Below are 18,466 nucleotides of genomic sequence, written 5' to 3'. Positions count from 1 at the left end.
TTTTTAATTCTTGTGGAACACCTAAAGTGTTAAAAAAACTTTCAAATGCTGTTATTATTACTTTGAGGGGTGCAGTTTTTAAAATAAGGTGACTTATGTGGGTTTGCATTCTATAGGCCCCTCAAAGCCACTTCACAACTGAACTGGTCCCTGTAAAAATAGCCTTTTGAAATTTTCCTGGAAATGTGAGAAATTGCTGCTAAAGTTCTAAGCCTTGTAACGTCCTAGAAAAATAAAAGGATGTTCAAAAAACGATGCCAATCTAAAGTAGACATATGGGGGATGTTAGTTAGCAACAATTTTGTGTGGTGTTACTATCTGTCTTACAAGCAGATACATTTAAATTGATAAAAATGGCAATTTATCGCTAAATTTTGGTGTTTTTCACACTTAAATACTAAATGTATCGACCAAATTTTACCCAATCTCAGAATCGCTTGGACAGCTAAAAGCATTCGAAAGTTATTATCACATAAAGTGACACGTCAGATTTGAAAAATAAGGCGGGATTCACACGACCGGGTCGTTCCCGAGCCAGAGTGTCGGCCGGTAAAATCGGCCATTTTGCCCGGCCGGTTTGCATAAAGTTATGCATCCGTGCCGGGCAGATCCGGACAGTGACATCAGCGGCAGCTCCTGAAGGGGAATCCCCATGTGTTCGGGGATTCCGCTTCAGGAGTTTCCCCTGATGTCACTGCCCAGATATGGACAGAGACATCAAGCGCTCTGTCCAGGAGCGGAATCCCCGAAAACACGGGGATTCCGCTCCTTCAAGGAGCTAAAGTGCAGCTAGCACATAGCAGAGCGGGGAGATACCTCCCCGCTCTGCTATAGTGGCGTCGCTACAGTAGTAGCAGCCGCAGCAGCAGCTGCTGCTACTAGCGGCGCAATCTAAGGTGTCGCCGAGCCGGGGTGCTTTTAACAAGCAGGGGAAGGGAGCCAGCGCAGCGCTCCCTCCACCTGCTGTACACCCCGGCCCTGCAACAGTGTACAGCGATGCCATTCGTCAGAATGGCATCAACTCCTCCTCCTCACATGCACTCTGCGCTGTGAGGAGGAGATAGAGCGCAAGCCACGGGAAACCCGGCCATCACTCGGAACACATTCCGGTGATGGCCGTGTATTACCCGGCCCCATAGACTTCTATGGGAGCCGGGCGGCCGGGTGCCCGGGCAAAGATAGAGCATGTCCTATTTTTTGACGTGCGGATTTCCCGGCCGTCAAAAAATCGGTCGTGAGAATAGCCCCATTAGGGGTCTATCATTCCTAATGCAGCCGGGTGCCGGCCGATTTATGAACGGCCAGCACCCGGCCGGGAAACCCTGCCGTGTGAATGAGGCCTAAGGCTCTGTCAGGAAGGTCAAAAGTGGCTATAGCGGGAAGGGGTTAAAATACAAGTCTCAATACTTAAAATATACACATATTTGGTATTGTCACAACCGTAATAACCTGCACAACAAATTTATAGCGTCATTTATGTGTACAGTATAAAAAAAATAAAAACGGCTTTCTTTCACTTATTAATGTGAGGCACGAGGTATTATGAATTTTGAAACTCCATGTGCCTCAGATAAATAGTAATTAACCCCATCATGTACCTCACACATTAAACGAGTTTTCCAGCCAATAAAAATTGATGGCCTATCTTAAGGACAGGCTATCAATAGGGTCGGGGTCCGACCCCTAGGACTGCTGTCGATCAGCTGTTTTGGAGGGGGTGCAGCGCTTGTGCTGCTTCCTTTTCATTTCTTGCTCACTGTAAATTGTTCGACACGCATTTAGCGGCGCTTCATAGGTATTGCAGCCTCCTTCTCCTATTCACTTCAATGGCAGAAAAGGCTGCAATACCTGTGAATCGACGCTAAATGCGTATCGAACAATTTACAGTGAGCAAGAAATGAAAACGAAGCAGCACGAGCGCTGCACCCCCTCCAAAACAGCTGATCGACAGGGGTCCCGGGAGTCGGACCCCGACCCATCAGCTATTGATGGCCTATCCTGAGGATAGGCTATTAATTTTTATGGCTGGAAAACCCCTTTGACCGAATGTTGCCCATTATAACCATGAGGTACATGATAGGGTTAATTACTATTAATGTGAGGCACAAGGAGGTTCAAAATTCTTCATAGCATGCGCCTCACATCAGAAAACGGAAGAACTTTTTTTCTTTCTGTATTGTTGGCAAAGTATCACAATACTACACAAAGTATCGGTATCGAAGTCCAAATTCTGGTACTCAATAAAGTGGCTTTTGGAATGTGGGGAGCAAAAAAGAAACATCTGAAAAACAGATGCAGTGGAAAGGGGTTAAACTTGTCTCATTATAACATTGTAAAGATTCTACCCCAATTGCATGAAAGATCTGAGATCCGATATTGCAGAACATTGTAATGTAAGAATCCCACGTGAGGTATCATCCCTATATAGTAAGGACAGCCGGCATATGACGCACAGGCTCACACTATCCCATACATACAGTAGCAGAGCAGCATACTGTATAGTGAGTCGCGGGCCAGTGCTGCCTATACTCAGGACTGGTCACGTGACCTCGCTGCGTGTGTTGGAGTAGTGCGTGTATACAGTGCCATGCCACTGTGAGCCCGCCCCGGCAGTGAGTTAGTAGGAGGCGGGGCTGTGCATTGCTCCTCCCCTAGCCCCCGTGTGTGTGTGTTTGGGTGCGTGTGCTCTGGTGTGGTTGCTCATAGAATAATGATGTCGGTGTGCTCTGAGCCCGGCTTCTCAAGTGAAGAGGTGCTTAACCTCCGCTTTCCTCTACACCGAGCCTGCAGGGATGGAGACCTCGGTTGCCTTCAGTCTCTGCTTCAGGGTCCGCCCGGGAATACCGCGCAGCAGCTCGGCAAGGAAGACTCGTGCTACGGCTGGACTCCCATACATTGGGCCGCTCACTTCGGGAAGGTGACGTTGAGGGGAGCGCCTGTGTGTTCTGGTATAGAGCGGGCTCATCACTGAGGAGATAGAAAGTGGGAGGAGATAGCGCCATTTTCTTTGACTTCAGGTTCCATAGAGAGGCGGAATGACAAGTGAAGGGACCAGAGACAAAGAAAATGGGGAGGAGACGTGGGCGAGTTATATTCATCTCCAGGGCAGTGGCTTGCTGGAGGGGGGAGGGGCGTCTTCTGGAGAACAAAGGGGGAGGTGTACAGCTAGGCGGGAAATGCTGCCGGGAAATGCTTACCTCAAGTCTCCCTGTCTAGTGAGTCATCAGTTGGCAGCGCTACCTTGGTTGCAAATTACTGACTTCACCTATTTTTAAGGACTTGTCCTGTTTTAGGAAAGTAATATTTTTGTTTTTTTTGTATAATAAAAAGTTTAACAATCTTCCAATATACTTTGTCTTCCTCCTTTTAACCCATTCCAGCCGCAACTTTTTCTTTGTATTTTGACCATAAAGCTGTGTGAGAACTTGACTTGTGGGACAAGTTTTCGTTTTTCACGGCACCATGCATTGTACTTGTACCATATTCTGTACTAGGAAGCCTAGGATACACATAGTGTAACTGTAACGAACTGTGCACCTATGTGTCCATCACATGGTCATGTACCGAATTGTATCCTGGAAATAAACAATGATTGTTCCAACAGAATAACAATGAGCAGAGATCTTAAACTCAGGAATTAATATGGAAAGTATATTGGAAAACTATAACTTTATACAAAAAATAACATTAATTTGCTGAAAGTGGACAACCCCTTCAGAGTCCTTTATCTGAATCTCCATACTCGGTTTCTGTATTTTCCCATCAGGACATTGACTTCTCAATTGGTTTCCACTCTCCCTGTTACCAGTGAAAAGGTGGCTAAGCCGGAACCCTCTCGCCATTAGGGTATGTGCACACACACTAATTACGTCCGTAGTTGACGGACGTATTTCGGCCGCAAGTAGTGGACCGAACACAGTGCAGGGAGCCGGGCTCCTAGCATCATAGTTATGTACGACGCTAGGAGTCCCTGCCTCGCTGCAGGACAACTGTCCCGTACATAAGTATGATGCTAGGAGCCCGGCTCCCTGCACTGTGTTCGGTCCGGTACTTGCGGCCGAAATACGTCCGTCAATTACGGACGTAATTAGTGTGTGTGCACATACCCTTATACTGAGAGAATGGAGTTTATTAAAGCCGAGTCGGTGCACTCGGCTCTTCTATCTGTCATTTAGGCCCTGTTCACACTGAGTATTTTGACGACCGAAATTGCCTTCCATAGATCTCAATGGGAGATAGAGGTGTTTTTTTTAACCCGCGAGCTGAGAAAATCGCTCGCAGGAAAAAGGAGCGACGTGCCTTATCTTGAGGCAGTTTCCGCCTCAAAAACTCAATTGAAATCAATGGGAGACACTGCGTTTTCTTCTATGGCAAAAAAACACTTGCAGGTTTTTCCTTTGCTTGTTGAAGAGAGGTTAAGAAACGCCTGTGGTGCAAAACCACTTAAAAAAAAAAAAACTGAGCTAATTTTTCCAGGCAGAATTCTATGCCTGCAAAAAACTGTGTGAATAGGGCCTTACCGTGCTGGAGAGGGACTGCGCGTGTTCTAATGGGAAAACCTCATTTAAAGAGGCTCTGTCACCACATTATAATTGCCTTCTCTCCTACATAATGAGATCGGTGCTGTAATGTAGATAGCAGTGTTTTTATTTAGAAAAACAATACATTTTTACTGTCACCAGATTTTGCAACCCCTATCTCCTATTGCAGCAGATCAGCGCTGCAATGGAGATAAGAGTTACGTTGTTTTTTTTTAAAAAAACGAGCATTTTTGGCCAAGTTATTACCATTTTTATATTTATGTAAATGAGGCTTTCTAAAGTACAACTGGGCGTGTATTATGTGCGTACATCGGGGCGTGTTTACTACTTTTACTAGCTGGGCGTTGTGTATAGAAGTATCATCCACTTCTCTTCAGAACGCCCAGATTCTGGCAGTGCAGACACAGCGTGTTCTCGAGAGATCACGCTGTGACCGTCACTCACTTCCTGCCCCAGGTCCTGCATCGTGTCGGCCACATCGGCACCAGAGGCTACAGTTGATTCTGCAGCAGCATCAGCGTTTGCAGGTAAGTAGCTACATCGACTTACCTGCAAACGCCGATGCTGCTGCAGAATCAAATGTAGCCTCTGGTGCCGATGTGTCCTCGCTCGTCCGACACGATGCAGGACCTGGGGCAGGAAGTGAGTGACGTCACAGCGTGATCTCTCGAGAACACGCTGTATCTGCACTGCCAGAATCTTGGCGTTGTTTAGAGAAGTGGATGATACTTCTATACACAACGCCCAGCTAGTAAAATAAGTAAAAACGCCCGAAGTAACGAACATAATACACGCCCAGTTGTACTTTTACTGTAAACATGCCCAGTTGTACTTTAGAAAGCCTCATTTACATAAATATAAAAATGGTCATAACTTGGCCAAAAATGCTCGTTTTAAAAAAAAAAAAAAATGTTACTCTTATCTCCATTTCAGCGCCGATCTGCTGCAATAGGAGATAGGAGTTGCAAAATCTGGTGACAGAGCCTCTTTAAGGGCATGACCAGACATGGCGGAATTGCTCTGGAATTCCGCTGCGGACAGTCTGCAGCGTACACGTTTCTCAATTGCTTTCCACAGCTTTTTAGTGAGGTTCGTTTACACATTGCTGAAAACTCCGCTGCGGACCATAGGCTGCGGTGCGGAATTTGGTGTCCGCAGCATACACTGGTTGTTGCGGACTCATTGTGGAATTTCTCCATTGACTTCAATGGAGAGTCAAAATTCCGCAATGAAGTCCGCAGATGTTATGTGTGTTGCGTAGCGTATTTGTTTTACTAACATGACATTTCTTCATTCTGGCTGGACCTATGTATTTCTAGGTCTACAGTCAGACTGAAGACCCATGCACACTAACGTAAAAACGCCCATAATCACGGGCCGTTATTACGGCACTGGCAGGCCCATAGAAGTCAATGGGGCTCCCGTAATTACAGGTGACTACGTGTGTGCACCCGTAATTACGGGAGCGTTGATAGGCGACGTCAGTAAATAGTCACTGTCCAGGGTGCTGAAAGAGTTAAGCGATCGGCAGTAACTGTTTCAGCACCCTGGACAGTGACTTCCGATCACAATATACATCAACCTGTAAAAAAAATAGAAGTTCATACTTACCTGCTTCTTCATCCAGTCCGGCCTCCCAGGATGACGTTTCAGTCTAAGTGACGGCCGCAGCCAATCACAGGCTGCAGCGGTCACATGGACTGCCGCCTCATCCAGGGAGGTCGGGCTGGATGTCGAAAGAGGGACGCGTCACCAAGACAATGGCCGGGTATGTATGAATTTCTTTTGCTTTTACTAGGGAAAGTGCTGTCCCTTCTCTCTATCCTGCACTGATAGAGAGAAGGGAAGCCCTCTTCCCCTCAATACGCAATGGCTAGTCCGCATCAATTTAATGCCCATTTTAGGCAGAGCTGAGTGCTGGATGTTTTTAGCCTCTTAATGTAAATAAGAATTTTCTCATTCACTGTCAGCAAACAGATATCTTAATAATGGAGAAGAATTGAATCGCGTATATTAGGGGGAATGCTGTGAAACGTTACTGAAAGTGCCAAGTTTTGCCTGGCATTGTTCACCACCGGTTTTCCATATAGAAAAGTGCTGAAAAACGTTGATCAGTTGAAAAGCCCTTTTTTCAGACCTACACAAGAATTATTGCCTGTGTAGGTAAAAGCAAAGGGGTATTGGTGTGGGTATCTGAATTGAGACCACCGCTGGTTGCTTTGTTCAAGCCAGTCAGAGCCATCGCCAATAACAACCTCTAACGTGTCTGAATTGTGAAGTGCTGCGGAATATGTTGGCGCTATATAAATATAGATTATTATTTATTATTATTAGACATTTAAGGGTGCACATACCCCCTATTAACTGTAACCTTTCCTTGGCTTTTGTGTTTTAGTCCCCCCCCCCCCCTTCATTTTTGTTCTGTTAAATTAAAAATGCATACAGCTCTAATTCTGCCAAGTTACAGATTACGCTTGTATTTCTCGTTGTTGAGGTGAACTCTTATTTTAATCTATTATTTCTAATCGCTAGTATATCTGCTTTATTTTCACAGTTGGAGTGCCTGGTACAGTTGGTAGGAGCAGGTTGTTCTATTAATGCTGGTACAACTCGGTTTGCTCAAACTCCAACTCACATTGCTGCATTTGGGGGACATCCACACTGCCTGGTATGGCTAATTCAAGCAGGTGCCCATGTAAATAAACAGGTAACTGATCAGTAAATTATGTTAGAGATGTATCCCAAAAAGTTTTTCCTTTGGTGTTCTATTTTTTTTTTTTTCCTGATGTATGCCAAAAGGTGTCTAAATACCCTGTGTATCATGACGCTGTAGACTACACAACTCTGCTAACCTAAAGCAGGTCTGTTTCACCACATGATTGTCTTGTGTATTCAGATCGGTGTAAAGGAGTGTTCGCTATTTCAGTCAAATGACACCTTTAAAGAGGCTCCGTCACCACATTATAAGTGCCTTATCTTCTACATAATGTGATCGGCGCTGTAATGTAGATAAGAGTGGGTTTTTTATTTTGAAAAACAATAAATTTTGACGGAGTTATGACCTATTTTAGATTTATGCTAATGACTTTCTTAATGCCCAACTGGGCATGTTTTTACTTTTTGACCAAGTGGGCGTTGTGGAGAGAAGTGTATGACGCTGACCAATCAGCATCATACAGTTCTCTCCATTCATTTACTCAGCACATAGTGATCTTGCTAGATCATGATGTGCTGTCACCTACTCACACATTAACGTTACTGAAGTGTCTTGAGAGTGAATAGACATCACCTCCAGCCAGGATTCGGTGTCTATTCACAATTCCGACACTTCGGTAACGTTTGTGTGGGACTTAATGACAGCAATTGATCGTTTTTCTAATTAAAAATCACTGCTGTTACCTGCATTATGTATAGAAACTGGCCTTACAATAAGTGTCAATGTTGCCTATGCCAACCAGTTGGATGACTTCTTTCATAAATCTGGAATCGGATTGGTTCCTATGGGGGATGACATTTGTTAGAATCAATTGTGTGCAGGGGGCCAGATGCCTCTGACAATAGAGAGAAATCTGAACAGGAAATGTTATGATATCAAGACAGTTTAACCCCTTAACGCCGAAGGACGGATATATCCGTCCTCAGCAGCTGCTAGTTCGCGCAGGAGGACGGATATATCCGTCCTGTGATCGCGCGGGTACTGACAGTTTACCCACGCGATCAGCGGCAGGAGCACGGCTGTTATACACAGCCTGGCTCCTGCTGCAACTGCCGGAATCGAAGCACGCGCCGATTCTGGCAGTTTAACCCATTAAATGCCGCTGTCAACAGTGACAGCGGCATTTAATGTGTTTGACAGAGGGGGGAACTCCCTCTGTCTCCCGATCGGCGCCCCCGCAAACAAATCGCGGGTCGCCGTCGGGTTTCCATGACAGCCGGGGGTCTAACAAAGACCCCCAGGTCTGTCTTCAGCATCTGCCTGTTAGGCGATGCCAGAGGCATGACCTAACAGGTTGCCTGTCAGTTTTACACTGACAGGCAATAATGCTTTGGTATACGAAGTATACCAAAGCATTATATATGCGATCGGCATATCGCATAGTGAAGTCCCCTGGTGGGACTAAAAAAAAAAAAGTAAAACCGTTAAATAAAGTTTGTGAAAAAAAAAATAAAAAAAATTACAGTCAAAGTCAAATAAAACGACTTTTTTGCCCCAAAAAGTGGTTTTATTTAATAAAACGGTCAAAACAAATCACACATACACATATATGGTATCCCCGCGATCGTAACAACTTGACCAATAAAATGAACACATTAATTAAACCGCCGGATGAACGGCGTCCAAAGAAAATGCAAAAAACAACGGCAAAATTCTCTCTTTTCTCCCATTCCCCCCATAAAAAATAAAATAAAAGTTCATCTATAAGTCCTATGTACCACAAAATAGTACTAATGAAAACTACACATTGTCCCGCAAAAATCAATCCCACGTACGGCCACATCGACGGAAAAATAAAAAAATTACGCCTCTTGGAACGCGGCGATGCAAAAACAAGTAATTTTTTTTCTAAAAGGGTTTTTATTGTGCAAACGTAGAAAAAACATATAAAACCTTTACACATTTGGTATCCCTGTAATCGTGCCGACCCATAGAATAAAGTTAACATGTTATTTACGCTGCACAGTAAACGGCGTAAATTTATTACGTGAAAATTAATGCTGGAATAGCTGCTTATTTTCAATTCTCTCCTAAAATAAAGTTAATAAAAGTTAATCAATATGTTATAAGCATCTAAAAATGGTACAATTACAAAATACAACTCGTCCCGGAAAAAACAAGCCCTTATACGGCTATGTCGACGGAATAAAAAAAAGAGTTACGACTCTTGGAATGCGACCGTGGAAAAACAAAAAATAATCCTTGGTCATTAACGTGCAAAATGGCCCGGTCATTAAGGGGTTAAAGGCCTAATAATCCTGCCCGGAATCCACAGTAAAGTAAAGAAAAAAAACAACAACTCTTATATATACACTGCTTTGTTACAGGCAAAGTAGGTATAATATCCAGCAGACATAGGTATTTAGAGAATACATTTTTTTTTTTTAATTATTTTGCAAGTTGTTTTGACTTCTTACTACGGTCTTCATCATGCATACAATGAAATTGCAAATCAAAGAATAACATTAACAACGAGAAATACAAGTGTAATCTGTAACTTAGAGCTGTATGTATTTTTAATTGAACAGAGCAGAAATGAAGGGGGGGGGGGCGACTAAAACACTAAAGCCAAGGAAAGGTTACAGTTAATAGTTCTCTAAATATTCATGTCTGCTGGATATTATACATGCCTTTTGCTTCAACACAGCAGTGCCTATAAAGTAGCATTTTTTAGCTAACTCTACCGTGAATAAGTGGAAAACGGGATATACCCTAACGTCACTGCCCGATATCAACTCCATGAGCCTGCAAGCTGTGGTCCGAGATTACGTCTGAGATTCAGTATGCTTTAAAATAGTTGTGCCGATAAGCCATGCTCAAAACTATATTGGCAAATAGTACAACAATTGAGGAGGCATATTTCTAAACATCGGAGTTAAATAAACACTAAAGATGTCACCCCCTTATCCCGACATGTTATATTTATACAGAAATCTAAACATTTTGTGGTATACGTCAAATTAAAATACATGGTAATCTTGCTAGACAACTATTACAGGAGGATACAGTGCCTCAATAGCTTAAACGGGTTGTCCACTTTCTGAAAACTGATGACCTAACCACCGGATAGATCATCAGTATATCATTGGTGCACGTCCGACTCCAGGACCCCGTACCGATAAGCCGCTCCGGTGGCCTACTGGCACTGGATGTTATGGCGCGTAACGCTATGTACAGAGCCGGAAGCAGTTGGCTCCGTACATCGCATAGCGCCCGTGCTACAGGTCCGCTCCTATTTACTTGAATAGGAGCAGAGCTGCAGATTGGCCGCTATTCCGTGGCCGAAGCCAAGTGCTTCCGCCATGTACGTCCGGTGCACGGAGGCACCGGACCAGCTGATCTGTGCGGGGCCCGGCTGTCAGACCCCACATATCATGTACCGATGACCTATCCGGTGGATAGTTGTCAGAAGCTGGAAAACCCCTTTAAGTCCTAATGGGCGCAATGAAGGTTTTACCTTCTCTGTGTTTTTCTGAAATTATTCCTGAGAGCTTCAGTCTACATACGTTTTTTTTCCATATATATGGTCTCCTGTCCATTTTTATATTTTTAGCGCTGAAGAATTTGAGGAGAGTGAGTTTTGGGGGTGGCTTAGACTTGGGGGATGGAGGGTTGAGAGAAAAAGATTGCAGATGATGGATGTGGAGGCTGCAGGAGGTCATGGAGCATGAGGAAGACTGGAACTCTGTGTGTGTGAAACTTCTGCAGCCTAAGACTCTCCAATAATAATGCAACCCACCATATACACGTGTATCCTGTCACAATAGACAAGCAGAACCTGTTTTAAAGGGGTTTGCCAACATGAGTATTAAATATCCAAAGTGCCTCGGAACATAAACAGCCAAAAAGAACTGGTTTTAGGCAAAATTAAGTATGTATAGATAATTTACATAACCTCTCCACCTTACCATGTTCCCATAGTACTTCTCTCTCCTGCAGGCCTGTGTGGGAGGGACATCCGAAAAGTGAAACTAAAAATCCCAGCATGCATTCCTGCCAGTCACCCCATTGTGAGCGCAGCGGCTCGGCTACCATTTTACAGCTGTATAAAGTGTGCCTCGCTGTATCTGAGAAAGTATATATAAAAAAAAAAAATTAGATTCACCCAGCCTCATATGTGAATAAAGTTTTTTGGTTTTTTTTCCCCCTTCCCACTCAAAGGTATGTGCGTGCGTGCGTGCGTGCACATATATATTAGAATTCTGAAGGAACGACCCCCACAGCAATAGAAGAAAAATTGTATGGAAGCACCACTCAAGGTCAAGAAATGTTGTTCACCAAATATCAATTACCACAACGTTTCACCCCCTCTATGAGGGCATTTTCAAACTGTATTTTACTTCTTTAAAATGCCCTCATAGAGAGGCCGAAACGTTGTGGTGATGAATATTTGGTGAATAAAACTCTGTTGCGGTTCTGGTACATGACGAACTCTAATGGGGCCCGACAGACACCGTTGACTTACAATGGAGTCCGTCGGGGTTCCCTCATAGAACTGATATATATATATATATATAGGTAGAGATAAGCAGCACTCTGCGACAGATTCCAACACGGTAATGGGTGCAAGCAGGTAATCCAGATCCGTGGATTATAAGACATAAACGAAAGAAATCCCACAGCACTCCGATGGCTCCAAAAAGTATGTGATTTATTCAGTCAACAGCTGCAACGTTTCCGTCCTGCTATAGGACCTTCATGCTTGAAAAAGGTCCTATAGCAGGACGGAAACGTTGCAGCTGTTGACTGAATAAATCACATACTTTTTGGAACCATCTGAGTGCTGTGGGATTTCTTTCGTTTATTTATATATATATATATATATATATATATATATATATATAGCACACAAGAAGACAGCAGCACTCACTAATGAATAATCGACCAGGTGCCCAGCAAAACGTCCCGATCCTAGGACGTATAATGATATATAGCAGAAGAAAATTTGCAGCACTCCAACATGAAAAAAATGGTGGTTTATTCAATCCAAACTAACAGCAACGTTTCAATCCTACAATAGGATCTTTATCAAGCCTAGTGACACATCTACTCAGCAAGTTTATATATGTTTGAGACTCTTTTACATAATTAGTCTCATTATAAAACAATCAAATACAAAGTGTATGAAAACAAACATCATATATTGTGTACGGTATCATCATAAACATAGACATGATACAGAAAATACAGAAGTGTGTATGTGACATCGTGAATAACAATACATAATAACAAAAACATTAAAAACAACTGATTACATTATAATCATTTATGCAGCAGTGGTGTAAAATCCATTGGCATATCCTCACTCACCAATCAGAACTTCAGACTCAACTACTCCATTCAAGTGTGTTGCAGCACTCTGCTGCATCCCTCGTGGTAATTGAAATTCGACACATCAGTGTAATCCCCCGAGGCGGAAGTAAATCATCACTCCGCAGCAGAGAGCATAGATCGCATCCATATGATGTAATGCGTGTCAATGCGTTCCACTGAGTAGCCCCATGTATCATGGCATCGTAAGTTGCTAAGCAACTGCTGTAACATTACTATAAACATCCATTGACACGGCTATGTCAGTCAAAAAGTCATGAATGTAAAAAATACAGATATATTAGTAAATGCTCCCTATAGTAAGTGATGGAGATATTAGGAATATCTAAAAGTAGCTTTATATCGGCTTTTAAAGATGATCCACACGTGGGTTCAAAGACCTCTGTATACAACCAAGTACTCAGAACGATCTTGTTCCCAGAGTTATGGGACCACATAGACACGTCTTCACGTGTCCAGGATGTCACATTATCCTCATACGTGTAACGGACCCATATTATCACACTAGTGATATGATATATCATAAGACAAAAGAATGCATGAGAATCCCTCTCGCTTTTAATATCTCTCTATCACTTAGAAACCTAATAGGAGACTAGAAACAATTCAACAAATAATAAACATATTTTATTGATGCAATAAGACTTGATGCATTGAACATAGCCCCGTCAAATATCATAGTACAATAACATTGAAAAATAATTAAAGAAGTTCCGAAGTTCTGTTGGGAGTGGTATTCCAATCTAAAAAAATACAAAACATAATTGTTTTTAGTATTTATAAGACATTGACAGTAAATATGAGATATAGATATTGATATTAATGTGTCAACAATCATCATACTGAAGAGAACATCAAGAGAACACGAGGGAACGGAGCTCATAAGGCTATTCTATCTACAACAAATTCTACATTAAGTCCACAAGGTTTTAAGGAGTTCAGTAAAAAAATCCATCTTAATTCTTTTTTGTGTAAAACCAGATGGCGATCACCGCCAAATTGTAATGGAGGAACATGGTCCAGAATCATAAATGTTAGATCCCTTTCATTGTGACCATGTTCCGAAAAATGTTTAGCTACAGGTAAATCAAGTTTCTTTTTACGTATAGAAAAACGGTGATTGTTTAGACGAGTTTTAAAGGAACAGGTGGTTTCACCCACATAAAGGAGGCCACAGGGACACCATAGCACATATATGACCCACTCTGAGTCACAGGTGAAATTGTGTTTAATTTTAAACTGTTGTCCAGTCAACGGATGTCTAAAAAATTCCCCTTTGCACATCAAAGCACAATTAACACATCTGTAACATGGAATATTGCCAGGTTTTAGTGGTTTAAAAATAGGTTGTGTCGTTTTCTTATGATCTGGCATTCTGGTTTTCACCAGTCTATCTCGAAGATTTTGTGGGCGTCTATAGGACATAAGTGGATCATTATTCAATACATCAATGTGTCCAAAACTATTGCTAATAATTGGCCAATGTCTATTCATAATTTTGGAAATGTCTCCACTTCTATCATTATAAGTAGAGATAAATGGAATACGTTTCCGTTTTTCATGCGCTGACGGTTTTTTAGACTGCAATAAACTGTCCCTCGCTACATTATCAATCTTCTTTCTATGTGTCCACAGTAATGTTTTGGGGTAACCTCTTTGTAAAAAGTTACTAACCATAGTGTCTAAAGATATATCAAGATCCTCCTGTCTGTCGGTATTGCGTTTGGCCCTAATCATTTGGCTGTACGGCAAGGACCTTACCATACTTCTCGGATGGCAACTATCAAATCGTAACAGAGTGTTCCTATCGGTCTCTTTCGTGTACATTTTAGTTCTAATTATATTATTCACAATAGATACAGTAACATCCAAGAATTGGATATTATCCATAGAATGTATCATCGTAAATTGAATATCATCATCTATTGAATTAAGAAACCTATGAAAATCAATTAATGTAGTGACAGTGTCAGTCCAAATGAGGAAGATGTCATCTATGTATCGCCACCACTTCAAAACATGTGAGAAGTGGTGGGATACATAGACCGACCCCTCCTCAATGTTGTCCATGAAAATGTTGGCGTACGTGGGAGCCATGTTAGACCCCATGGCCGTTCCTTTCAACTGAATATAATAACTCTCTTTGAATATGAAATAGTTAGATGTCAAAATAAGTTCCACTAATGAAATAATAAACTCACAAGTAGCATTGTCATAGTCAGAAGTCAATAATTTACGTCGTACAGCATCAAGACCCTTGTTGTGATCAATCGAGGTATAAAGAGATGTATTTTTTTAGATTGGAATACCACTCCCAACAGAACTTCGGAACTTCTTTAATTATTTTTCAATGTTATTGTACTATGATATTTGACGGGGCTATGTTCAATGCATCAAGTCTTATTGCATCAATAAAATATGTTTATTATTTGTTGAATTGTTTCTAGTCTCCTATTAGGTTTCTAAGTGATAGAGAGATATTAAAAGCGAGAGGGATTCTCATGCATTCTTTTGTCTTATGATATATCATATCACTAGTGTGATAATATGGGTCCGTTACACGTATGAGGATAATGTGACATCCTGGACACGTGAAGACGTGTCTATGTGGTCCCATAACTCTGGGAACAAGATCGTTCTGAGTACTTGGTTGTATACAGAGGTCTTTGAACCCACGTGTGGATCATCTTTAAAAGCCGATATAAAGCTACTTTTAGATATTCCTAATATCTCCATCACTTACTATAGGGAGCATTTACTAATATATCTGTATTTTTTACATTCATGACTTTTTGACTGACATAGCCGTGTCAATGGATGTTTATAGTAATGTTACAGCAGTTGCTTAGCAACTTACGATGCCATGATACATGGGGCTACTCAGTGGAACGCATTGACACGCATTACATCATATGGATGCGATCTATGCTCTCTGCTGCGGAGTGATGATTTACTTCCGCCTCGGGGGATTACACTGATGTGTCGAATTTCAATTACCACGAGGGATGCAGCAGAGTGCTGCAACACACTTGAATGGAGTAGTTGAGTCTGAAGTTCTGATTGGTGAGTGAGGATATGCCAATGGATTTTACACCACTGCTGCATAAATGATTATAATGTAATCAGTTGTTTTTAATGTTTTTGTTATTATGTATTGTTATTCACGATGTCACATACACACTTCTGTATTTTCTGTATCATGTCTATGTTTATGATGATACCGTACACAATATATGATGTTTGTTTTCATACACTTTGTATTTGATTGTTTTATAATGAGACTAATTATGTAAAAGTCTCAAACATATATAAACTTGCTGAGTAGATGTGTCACTAGGCTTGATAAAGATCCTATTGTAGGATTGAAACGTTGCTGTTAGTTTGGATTGAATAAACCACCATTTTTTTCATGTTGGAGTGCTGCAAATTTTCTTCTGCTATATATATATATATATATATATATATATATACTTCAATAATTGATAGAAAAAGTAATATAATAAATAAATATATATATATATATATATATATATATATATTAGGGATGCATCGAAACTTCGATACCGTGCACCCCCAAATGGTTCGATGCCGTTATTTCATGTATTTCGATACTAAGCTGTGCGGCCACACAGCTTAGCCTTGTAACACGTGAATGTATGAGAGTGGGACTGCGGCTATGTAATACAGATATTGCCCCAGTCCTGACAAGTGTGCGCCGTCAGGGTGATGCGATGCGACCAGCGCTGCACTAATGAGCGGCGGCACTGAAGACAGAACATGGCGGGCGAACTACAAAACACCCTCATGTTCTGTCTTCAGTGCCTGTGCTAATTAGTGCAGCGCCGGCCGCGTCACCTCATGCTGACCGCGAACGCACTTATTGTCAGGAGCAATGGCTGTATTACACAGCCACAGCCCCGCTCTAACTGCGGAGATCAGAGAAACCTCTCCTCTCCGCCGCTATTCCCCTGAATGCTGCGATCAAAGCTGACTGCAGCATTCAGTGGAAAATGAGACGGGGGGGGGGGGGATGCCCTTTGGATCGCATCACAGAAATCCCTGTGACGCTATTGCGGGACATACCATATATGACAAGACAGCCCAGGGTCTATTGAAGGACCCTAGGGTTGTCTTACCTAAGTATGCCCTAACAACAGTATGTCATATATGGTATGTCATAACAACTGCCTGTTTACTATCTGTACACAGGCTAATGTACTGGTATATAGACATATGACAGTACATCAAAGTTTAAAAATAAAGGAAAAACATAAAGTAATATTACATTTTTAAAAAAATACACATGCCTTTTTTACAATAAACATTAAAATAAGTCTCCATAGATAAAACATACACATATTCGGTATTGGCGCGGCCGTAATAACCTGCACAACTATTTTTTTGCGTCATTTATGATGTGTAAGCTGTAAAAAAAATAAAATGAAAACTGCTTTCTATCACTTATTTTGAGGCACGAGGTTTAACCTCCATTGAGAAACATGATGGGGTTAATTACTATTAATGTAAGCACGTTCAAAATTCATCACACCACACGCCTCACATCAGAAAATGGAAGAGCTTTTTTTCTTTATTACTGTTGGCAAAGTATCGTTTTGGTATAGAAATCGCAATACTACACAAAGTATCGGTATCGAAGTCCAAATTCTGGTATCGTGACATCCCTAATATATATACTTTTATGGACGCGTCGATACCAGTTATGTTAGTTTTTTTTACATTGTGCTTAAGGAAAAATTGGAAAAGGGGGATTTTTTGAAATGTAGTAATTTTTATTTATTTAAAAAAAATAAAAATATTTTACTTTTTTTTTACTTGTCCCCCTAGGGGACTTTAACCAGCGATCGTTTGATCGCTTGCACGATATACTGCAATAATAATGTACTGCAGTATGTTGTGATTCTGACAGTCTACTATGAAGCCCTGCCGGGTATGCCATTTTAGTGCACTACATGTTATGCCCAGTTTGTGCCACTGAAGACAAATACCTCATAAAATATTAACCGGGTTCTCTCGGGTATGGCGATGCCAGATCAGTGAACGTAGACTGCTCTTTGGGCACGCTGCAGGGCTCAGAAAGGGAGGGAGCAGCATTTGGCGCGCAGATTTAGCTTGTTAGTTCTGTTTGGCGTTTTGCTGGTATTTCAGTTTATAATATGGGGGCATATGTAATCTGCGCGGAGAACATCAGGGCATAATAAGAGGGTATAATAATGGGGTAAATAAATAATAATCCGCAGATGTGTGGCCGGTGCCGCACTGATAAATGGTGCCCAATCTTATCCGCTTTTGGAACACTGCACATTTTGCATCGTCATATTTTGAGAGCCAGAACTTTTTTTACTTTTCCTCCACCGGAGCTGTGTGAGGGCTTATTCTTTGCGGGACAATCTGTAGTTTTCATTGGTACCATTTTAGGGTACCAGAAAGTTTTTTGATCACTTTTTATTACATTTTTGGCAAGCAAGGTGACCAAAAACCATCAATTCTAACAATGTTTTTTTTATTCTTTTTTTTTTTATGGCGTTCACCCTGGGCTATAAATGACCATTATATTTTATTCTGCGGGTTGATACGATTACGGCGATACCATATTTATATAATTTTTTTTATGTTTTGCAGCGTTTGTGCAATAAAATCACTTATTTATAAAATTTATTTTTGTGTCCCCATATTCTGAGAGCGATAACTTTTTTTATTTTCCAGTCTACTTTTTGATCACTTTTTATTGTTTATTTTGGGAGGGGTGGTGACCAAAAAATTGTGATTCTAGCATTATTTTTCGTTTATATTTTTTGCAGTGTTCAACGTGCAGGAAAAATAATATTACAGTTTTATAGTTGGGGTCGTTACGAACGCG

The 18,466-nt window shown here is 41.5% G+C and overlaps 1 protein-coding gene across 2 annotated transcripts in view; it reads left to right on the top strand.

Annotated features, from left to right (window-relative positions):
* The first annotated feature begins 2,638 nt into the window (after positions 1-2,638).
* Positions 2,639-18,466, top strand: part of ANKRD10 (ankyrin repeat domain 10) — a 57,068-nt gene continuing 41,240 nt past the window's right edge. The window contains exons 1-2 of one of the 2 annotated variants that reach the window (XM_075852513.1): positions 2,639-2,917; positions 7,096-7,248. In XM_075852513.1, the coding sequence (XP_075708628.1) occupies positions 2,711-2,917; positions 7,096-7,248 (360 nt within the window). In that variant the 5' untranslated portion in view covers positions 2,639-2,710. Of the gene's footprint in view, positions 2,918-3,164; positions 3,216-7,095; positions 7,249-18,466 lie in introns of those variants that run through there. The other variant, XM_075852514.1, reaches the window with a different exon arrangement.

This window comes from Rhinoderma darwinii, chromosome 2, assembly GCF_050947455.1.
Source record: "Rhinoderma darwinii isolate aRhiDar2 chromosome 2, aRhiDar2.hap1, whole genome shotgun sequence".
NCBI classification, from domain to species: domain Eukaryota; kingdom Metazoa; phylum Chordata; class Amphibia; order Anura; family Rhinodermatidae; genus Rhinoderma; species Rhinoderma darwinii.
This window is presented reverse-complemented; position numbering and strand designations above follow the sequence as displayed.